Genomic DNA, 9948 nt, shown 5'->3' on the forward strand with positions numbered 1-9948 from the left:
ATGCTAATTATATTTTGTGATTATGTTTGTTAGTGTTTTACTGATTCTAAGCAACATTTCATAAATCAGCTACATCTGCGATTACAATTCTTAGTTCTGCTTTTTAAAGTTCATGCTGTCTGAAGATCAGCACAAAAAGCTATATATAAATCTACTTCCAGAGAGACAGGAAACTGCTCCTATAGCTACTTCAGATACCTTCAAAAAGGAGATTTCTCTTTGTTATTAACCCTTCTGGTTCTGGCCATCACACTCTACATTTGCACTCTTTGAGTAGTCTCATGTTTTTCCTATAATATTTTATTATATGAATATTTTTGTCATTTCACCAGTTGTTTGTGAACAGCCCCTTCACTTTTTAGTGGTACTTTGAGTTAGATTCATGGCACTGGGAAAAGTGAAGCTATATTAAATAACCTGAAATTTGATGAGGAAAAACTAGTGAAGGATAGGAATCCGAGATTCACATACAGATGACAAGAACTGCGATTGAGTAGCTCTGCGTTATGTTTCAATCTGATCAAACGAAAATCTTTAACAATGTTACAAATGAACTTCATATTCTCCTGAAACAGAAAGTAGCAATGTAATGCCTTGCCATTGAACTTTAATTTACTGGGGTGTCTACTAACAAGCTGCTTAATTTATCCGTTTTTTCCTTTATTTGCCTTTATTTGGCATCCAGACAAAGTTTTCGATGAATTAGGAAAGTATAGCAATGCATGAGGACCATCTTGTCCTTGGCCTGAAGGATTAATTGATGGTGATCCACTGTTTGGTACATCTGGATCATGGATTTTGGCAGCTAAAGGAAGTATCCTGCTCTCTGGAGGAAGAGGAGAATGAAGGTAAGCGCAATTTCCTGTGAGCTGCACTGGGATGCAAACACCAGAATGAGCGGTGCAGGCACTGAACACTAAAGTAAAAGGAGAAACAAAGAATTGGTATTAGTGGAGGTGAGGGACAAACTACAAGCCTATCTACAACTAGTGGCATTCAGTATTGGCTTTCTCTGTGGCACTGTTGCTTCATAAGTGTCCCCTTGTGCCTTCCTGTAATGCAGCTGATACCTGCCACAGCTAGAGGCAGGAGGTCGTGCATGGGAGACCTGTAGCTTGAGACAGTTTGGGAATTCCTGTGCTCCTGCAAATAAGTAGTGAGGAGCAGGAATAGATGGATCACTGGTGTAATCCAGCAGGAAAGGACACGGGAAGATGGGTAGTGGAGTGAAGGTGCATTGGAGCAAGTGTCCATTGTGCATCCTGGGGAGCGGGTGTTCTTCATCGGGGACCTCTCAGTCAACACCCAGCCAGTTTTGTTCATGTTCAGGTTCCTTGTGACCATTGCGGTGCTCTACTCAACATCCTTTTAACAATTTCTTGTGTTTTGGTGTAGTTCTGCCCAATTGCAATAGTATATCAGTAGTCAGAATCACAGAGAAGTGATGAGTACATTGATCTGCTTTGCTGTGCCAAGGGAGCCATGAGCTGGCTGTGTGTGAGGCAGGTTTGCAGCTGGCTTGTGTTGGTGGAGCAATGCAGACCTGGACCCCTGAGGAGAACAGGGAAGTGGCTGCACTTTGCCTTGTTGTTGACTATCCCAGCAATGCAGTTAAGACTTAAAAAGAGCATTCCCTAAGGACATCTCTGCTTTGACAGAGAGTAGAAAGACTGCAAGATTACAGTAGGTCAGAAATTTTCCAGTGGCGGTTAGTCCGTTTCTTTTTCCTTGAGCAGTAACTAGCTTGATTTTTTCAGGAACTTGGCATAATCTATTATTCACTAATCATGGCTTTTAGCCTGCCTACTATTTTGGGAACTCCCAGGCTATGTGTATGCCTGAGTAAACACATGTTGCTGTAAATGTGCATAGTCAGCATGATCAACAGACATGTACACACTTGCAAGCCCAAAGGTGAATCATAGTATCATAGAAGTCGGGTCGGAGGGACCTTGTAGATGTTCAAGTCTGACCCCCTGCCTGGGCGGGAGAAAAACTGCACTCAGAGGAGTCCAGCCAGGTCGGCATCAAGCCGCTTCTTAAAGACCCCCAGGGTAGGAGCCAGCACCACTTCCCTAGGAAGTTGGTTCCAGCTCCTAGTCGCCCTGACCGTGAAGTAGTTCTTGCGGATGTCTAATCTAAATCTACTCTCTAATAATTTGTGTCCATTGTTCCTTGTCATGCCAGGGGGCGCTGGGGAAACAGCGTCTCCCCCAAACCCTTCTGGTCCCCCCTAGTGAGTTTATAGACAGTCACCAGGTCCCCCCTCAGCCTTCTCTTATGAAGGCTGAACAGGTTTAGGTCCTGCAGTCTTTCATTGTAGGGTCTGCCCTGTAGTCCCCGGATCATGCAGGTGGCCTCCTCTGGACCCTTTCAGTGTTGTCCACATCCCTCCTGAAGTGCGGCGCCCAGAACTGGACGCAGTACTCCAGCTGTGGCCTGACCAGTGTCGCATAGAGGGGGAGGATCACCTCCTTGGCTCTACTTGAGATGCATCTGTGGGTGCTCGACAAGGTCCGGTTAGCCCTGCCAACCATGACCTTGCATTGTCGGCTCATATTCATCTTAGAGTCAATAATGACTCCAAGATCTCTTTCTGCCTCCATGCTCTCAAGAAGGGAGTTTCCCAGTCTGTAAGTGTGCTGCTGGTTACTACTGCCCAAGTGCAGCACCCTGCACTTGTCACTATTGAAACACATCCTGTTTATGTCAGCCCACTCCTGTAACCTATCCAGGTCTTGCTGCAATTTTTCCCTCCCACGAGTGGCCGCGTACGTCCAAAGGGCGACAGCTCTTGCTGGTCTGGTACTCTGGAGCATGATCTCCAGTGATCTCCAGCACAGTGTCACTGCTCACCCTGAAGATCTACACCCTCTTCCACTTCACCCGAGATCTATATCACCATCTTCTCCTACCAGGCAATAGGTGGGAGATAAATTTTAAACTGTGCAAAGGTGCCAATATCTGCTGCTATGCAGCTGTATAACTGCCATTTGGAGGTCCAAAACACAACAGAATTTAGCCCTTTTGCATTTTATCCTTTGGAGTGATTGCTTCTCTCACCACTTCCTTTGTTCTTAGATGGAGAATGATGAGGAGGGAAAACACAACCTCAGTGTCGGAGTTCATCCTGCTGGGGTTTTCCAGCCACCCCAAGACCCAGCTGCTGCTGTTTGTGCTCTTCCTAAGTATCTACCTGGAGACCCTCTTTGGGAACAGCCTCCTCATCGTCCTTGTCAAGATTGACTCCCGTCTCCACACACCCATGTACTTCTTCCTGGCCAACCTCTCCTTCCTAGATATCAGCTACACGACCACCACTGTACCCCAGATGCTGGTCCACCTCCTCTCCACAAAGAGAAGCATTTCCTACATTGCCTGTGTTGCACAGATGTTCATCTTCCTTTCTCTGGGGATAAGTGAATGTATCCTGTATGCTGTAATGGCCTATGACCGGTACGTGGCCATTTGTCATCCTCTGCGCTACACAGTCATCATGAACAGGTCAGTCTGTGTCAAGATGGCCATCTGTTTCTGGGCATCTGGCTTCTTCTTTGCCGCATTGATTACAGGCTTCACCATGAGGTTGCCCTACTGCAAGTTAAATGAAATCAATCACTTCTTTTGCGAGGTGCCAGCCATCCTGAAGCTGGCTTGTGCAGACACACGCTTCACTGAGCTGGTCGTCTTTGTGGTATCAGTTATGATGCTGCTGGCCCCAGTGTCTTTGATCCTAATCTCCTATGTATTCATCCTGGCAGCCATCCTGAGGATCAGCTCAGCTGAGGGGAAGGTCAAAGCCTTCTCCACCTGCACCTCGCACATCACCGTCGTGACTCTCTTCTACGGTGCAGGGATATTCATGTACATGCGCCCAGCCTCCAGCTACTCACCTGAGCGGGACAAAGTGTTTTCCCTCTTTTATAATGTGGTGTCTTCCCTCCTGAATCCTCTTATCTACAGCCTGAGGAACAAGGAGGTGAAAGCAGCCGTACTCAAAATGTTTGGCAAGATGGGCCACTGAGTCATGGTGGAGGAGGAATTGTCCAGTGGCTCGCAGCTCCTAAGTTAGGGATCCTACTCTGGGAGGAAAAGGGGGTTTAGTGACTTATAGCCCGTGGAGAAAAAGTCAGGCTCTTTTCCCATTGCTAGAATGTGGAAAGGTCCTTCTTTTTTCACAATGTAAAAAAAGGAAATCACAGAAAATTGGTTTCTTACATATTTAATTGCAGTGTTGGTTGCATTGCATCTTCAGTGCATTGCTCTTTGTTAATTTCTCATATGCCTTCTCCAAATGACGTGTCTGTAAAAATCTAGTATGGGGAGTTATTAGCATTTTAGCGGATGACACTTTAATCAGAGCTATCAAACAGAGAGCTCTTGAACTGGATCTGGCCTTCAACACCACTCCATCTGGGCTGCCCAGGTACTGGGACGCGGCCGGGAGTTGTGGCGGGGGCCTGGCCCAAGGGGAGTGGCGTGCTGCCCTCGGCCTTTGCTGGACATAATGATTGTTGGAAAGAGGGTGAACAAGGGTTGATACAGCTATTAGTTGCTTTCTTACTGCCCTCTTTGTGACACTAAGTCCTTGTTAGACCTTATGTTGTGAGCCGAACTAATGTTAAAAATCTTAGTGTTGTTTGGCTCAGCGCAGCAAAAACCTGCCCTGACTGCCCTTCTCCTGCACGGCTGTAACTTGCCACAAGAGGTTTGGTGAGCAGGGCCAGCAGGTGCAGCACGACTGGCTCACTGGTCCTGCCGGGCAGAAAGCAGGGCCACTGCTGTGACAGTGGCAGAGAGACCAGGGAGATGCCGTGGAAGCCGCTTTCCAAGGGCTCTGTGGCCTCGCTGAGACTAACACAGCAGCTCTGCGTGGAGAGATCTGATACCTGGGTCACTTACTTGCTGGTGAGTCCCCCAGCCACGGAAACACGGGAGGTTGCCCAGCGGCAGCTAGCACCATTCAGCCATGGATCTGTGTATCCTGCTACAGTGTTGGTCTTCTGCTTGCCCAGGGCCCTCATGCAAGGAGCTGCGTACCTGCCCGGCCAGCATGCGGCACAATGGCTGTCCTCAGTAGCCATGTGGGTGCTGGCGTGTGCCCACTGCACATGGAGTAAGTAGGATTGCAGACTGTGCCTAAGACCCAAAAATGGAGGTCAGGAGGCACGTGTCCAGACTAGAAGTCCCATTCAGGTCCTGCTTTGGAGCCATAGACTTGGGGAGTCCCTGGCACACCATGCCTCTATGCCAGGACCCATTTACCCACCTGTGCCCCTGGAAATCTCTGGGATGGATCTGGGTAACTAAGCGGGCAGGCACTTTCAGGGCTGGAGGGGCCTAATCCTGCTGGGGAATTTTTGGAGTTTGCAGGACGGAGTCTTTCAAGCCCTGGGAGAAGACATCACTCCTTGTCCCACACCATTAGCAGGCATGACAAGGGGCAACGTGTGTTTCCGCCAGACGATGGCAACCCTAATCAATGTTTCCACCGATGAAGCGGATCAGCTGTTCTGTGACACTGCGGCAGAGATGATTTGCATAATTCAGTGATGTCTGTTTTTAGCTTTATACATCATGTTGTTCTGGGTGTTAAAAGCAAAGGGTATGACACAGCTTTTCCCCTCGTGATCTTGTGGCAGACACAGGTAGGAGGGAGAAGGTTTTGTTCTGTAAAAAACATTGTAAGATTTCTTTACCTTCTTTCCCCTGCAGCTCCTAAACCTCAAATAGATTTTTTCCAGTTTCAGAATTGTTTCTTCTGTAAAACGTAAGCTATAAAGATATTTCAAGTGAGTACTCGTTTCCTGGCTTTTCTTTGATACCCTTTAATATCATGACCTAGCCACCAGAATCATTCAGAAGTTAGACAGCGCTGAGTCCACTTACTCCTGCCACGGAGATTACCACCCCATGAAACACACTGTTGCCCCAGCCCATCTTTGGCAATATTGAGCTTTTTCTCATAGTAGGATCAAAGAAACATTTTTTTGAAAGCCTTCCTTCACTTTGCCACAAGAAGAGCAGATGTACGGCAACCTTAGCTCTAACCAAGCCCCTAAACTCTGTTTCAGGTGATGGCCAACCCCCATCAATTTTGGGTCGGGACAAGAGGTTGACTTTGTAAGTGCTGCCCCCAGATTTCCAGAATGATTTCTCTTGTATCTGAAATGAACTTGAGCCACATAATCCTCAGTTGTTTCCTGTGCACAAGCAAGCATTGGACAATAAGTTACGCAGGGAAAGCTATCATAAAGTGTGTGAATATGTGCCACTCTTATTTGATCCCTATGTTTCTGCTTCCTCTCTAACTATAAACTCCTTTTTTCCGTTTTCTCATGGAGTAACCCCCACCTCAGACACAATCTCAAGGAGGAAATTCCCTTCCAGTGAAATTTTCTGTTCATTTGATGCCAGCATGCTTGAAGTCCAGGAATCCAGGACTATGGAGGAATAACAGAAAAAATCCATTTGTTAATGATCTTTTCAGATGTAGCTTTATCAGTGCAGAAATAATATGAGCTGGATGTCAGTCTTAAAGATTCCTTGGTTTTTATTTCCCCTATGATTTTTTTTCCTTCACCCAACGAGTATTTTCATCTTTCTGATCATTAGTTACTTATCCAGAAACAAAGGTGGAATGAAACCACGGTTTTCATTTTTGATGGATGCTTCCTTATGTCCCCTCTGTTAGGATTAGCTGTGGGAAAGTAGGTCCTCACATATTGTGGCCTAGGGGAACAACTTCACCATCAGCTGCAAACATCAGTGATCTGTGGAGTTGCCCGATTTGACATATCTCACCGTATCTGATATGTTACGAGATATGGGGTGTTTCTTTCCCTGCTCATGCTAGACTTATAACGTCAGGTGAGACAGCGAGCTCTTTGGGATAGGAGCTGCGTATCGATGCCCAGCATCTGCTCTGGTGAGGTCTTGATCTTTGTTGCCAATAGATGTTTCCTGCCTAGTGCTAGGACCTGAAGTACAGCTCCTCTGCTTGTCTGTGGAATTAAATCTCTTCAAGTTAATTTCTGCTGGGTGTTAACAACTATGGAAGTGAATCCCTGAAAAATATTCTAGCACTGGAGGATATTCAAAAAAGCCCTAGTGTGAATATCTGCTTCCAGGCCCCTCATTTTGTTCCGTTCTTAGTGTATTACATATCAAGAGGTGGCATAAAACAAGGAAAATTTGCTGCTTGAAAATGATATGGGAATTATTGATGGTATCAATATGTTTGAGGATCACGTACCTCACATGTCTGACTCCCAGCTTATTTTGCCATGTGCTGAGGGGTCAGGCTCCCTGCTTCCTGAGAAAATGCTCTGAGAACTGGCCCATGGTGGGAAGGGTGCTGGTAAGCAGTGGTGGCTTCGGGCCTTTCATTAGAAGACATACAAAGGACACAAGAAACGGAGAGCAGTGCTTTTGCCAAGAAGTCTTTTCTCCACAGTGAAAAACCAGTCTGGGAACAGGGAGAACAAAGTTTGAAGAATTCTCTGAATTGTATTATGATGCGTCAGACATACAGAAATGAAATGTGGGGACTGGGGGATGAAGACAAGGAGGAGATGGGAATGGATGAAGTTTATGGACGGAGCCAGGCATCTCTAGGACCCAGAGATCTCAGATACTTACTTAAAAGGGAAAGAAGGAAAGAAAGAAAAGTGAAGTCCAGAAAGGGGCTTATGTGTCATGATGCTGAGCTCTAAAGTGCCTGACATAGACCTCTGCCATGGGTTACACTTAAGACATGATTCACTAGTTAATCATGTCTTAACTTGTAACCCAGTTGCATGTTAAGGAAATTAAAGGTGTCGTAAAACAAGGAATGAACCACAATATAATTTCCCAAAAATGTGTAATAATTTTATGGCTGGTTCCTATCATGCCATTAATTGAACGTGGATGCCACATCGTGGGTGAGGAACAGAGGCTCCTTGTGCAAAGCGCGGTGAGAGGTAGGACATGGTAAATGCAATCAGCAACAGGCAGCCCTGACCAGAGAGCTGTTGAGAGGCAGAAAAGTATTGAGTCTGCCGTGCTGGTGGCTCCCATCAGCTCCCAGGTCATCGTGCTGGCTGTTGTGGAGTCCACTCCACGTCTCTCAATACAGAGAGAGCCCCTCGCGCCGCTGGGCAGCTTGGTGCCTCTGTGCTTCTGAAGGAAGGGAGCAGAGCTCAGTCTTTTGAGTAAAATAGGTCCGGACATGGTGACCACACATGGTCCCAGACCTTTGGCTCCTTTCGTCCAATAGTTTGCTGGTCTTGCCAACCAACCTCCCGACCTAAGGTGTGGGAGAGAATAGTTAAATTTGCATACCTGCCTTTTATTGAAATAAACCCAACTAAATATTTTGAGGTCTCATTACTTCTGGCCATTTCTTCTCCACATCACTTCCCATTCTTTTTTCCCCAAGAAAGGGGAAAAAGTAAACTCAGCAAACAAAAAAAGGTTTTGTTCCGTTGTATGCATCTTCACCCACTGTTTGTTGTAACTGAACAACTGGAGAGGGTGAAATAGTTGCAGGTTGGTTTTGACTTTGTTTTAAGTGAATGATTGGAGAATAAAACCCGGAGAGTTTTATTTAGAAAGGAAGAAGTAGCTTTCACCTTTGGTGCCTGACTTTTTTGAAAGAAATGACTTCAGGATTCAAAACCAGGTTTGAAATAATTGAAAATCTTCTTGAATTAACTCATAAGCTTTCTGGTTCATGTGACGAGCAGCGGGATGCAGAGGAGAATGAATGTCCCTATACCTGCACTCTTTGAGTAGTCTCACCTTTTTCCTTTAATATTTTATTATATGTCAATTGTCATCATTTTAGCAGTTGCCTCTGAACATCCCCTTTACTTTTTAGTGGTATTTTGAATAAGATTCATGGCACTGGGAAAAGATATTAAAATCCCAAAAATTTGCTGAGGAAAAACAAATGAAGGATAGATTTCCTAGAAAGGCACATACAGAGGACTTGAACAGTGATTAACTAGCTCCCCGTTGTGCTTCTAATCCGATCAAACCAAACTCATTAACAATTTTATAAAGGGGACCCTGGTGAACAGACTTTCCCCAACTCCCTGCTGCTGGCCCCTGATAAGGTTGTAGGCAGCCACAAGATCCCCCCCTCAGTCTCCTCTTGCGAAGACTGAAGAGATTCAGGTCCCTCAGCCTCTCCTCATAGGGCTGGCCACCGAGGCCCCCAACCATATGAGTGCCCCTCCTCTGGACCCTCTCCAGGTTCTCTATGTCCTTCCCAAAGTGCGGTGCCCAGAGCTGGACACAGGACTCCAGCTGCGGCCTGGCCAGCGCCGCTAAGAAGGGGAGCAAGACCTCTCTGGACCTGTTAGTGATGCCCCTATTGATGCAGGACAGGGTGCAGTTGGCTCTGCCTATCACTTCGTTGCATTGGCGACTCGTATTCATCCTGGAGTCAATCCTGACTCCAAGATCCCTGTCTGCCTCTGTGCTGCCGAGACGGGCAGCCCCTAACCTGTGACTATAATGCTGGTTCCCTCTCCCCAGGTGCAGCACCCTGCACTTGTCCTTGTTGAACCGCATCGTGTTCAGATCCGCCCGCTTCTTTCACCTATCCAGGTCTGCCTGGATGTGGTCCCTTCCTGCTGGTGTATTCATGAAGGCAGCCAGATGTCTCTAGGGCCCAAACAGCTAAGTTAATAACTTAGAAGGGAAATTTAGAATGAATGCCGAAGTCCAGAAAGGGCTTTCATAGAGGATGACGTGTGTCCTGATGCTGAGGTGTAAAGTGCCTGACTTTGGCCTTTGTCACACGTAAAAGCCTGAGCCTGAAGTGATTCAATCTTTGCAGGTTAGTCTAGCATGAACTGATCTGGAGGTGGATAGACATTCCCTTTTCCTTCCAGACATGCAGGCACATGCTTGCAGTGGCTCAGGCTAGAAGCCATGGGGCGCTGCAGCAGCCCTCCC

At 46.6% G+C, this 9948-nt stretch overlaps 1 protein-coding gene across 1 annotated transcript; it reads left to right on the plus strand.

The window, feature by feature from the left end:
• Nucleotides 1-3088: 3088 nt before the first annotated feature.
• LOC149852581 (olfactory receptor 2D3-like) lies at nt 3089-4024 on the plus strand. Its single transcript, XM_090030128.1, has one exon. It carries the CDS (start codon nt 3089-3091, stop codon nt 4022-4024), a length of 936 nt encoding a protein of 311 aa, XP_089886254.1.
• Nucleotides 4025-9948: the final 5924 nt, after the last annotated feature.

The sequence above is a fragment of the Crocodylus siamensis genome, chromosome 15 (assembly GCF_052110815.1).
Source record: "Crocodylus siamensis isolate JL-2025a chromosome 15, ASM5211081v1, whole genome shotgun sequence".
NCBI classification, from domain to species: Eukaryota; Metazoa; Chordata; order Crocodylia; family Crocodylidae; genus Crocodylus; species Crocodylus siamensis.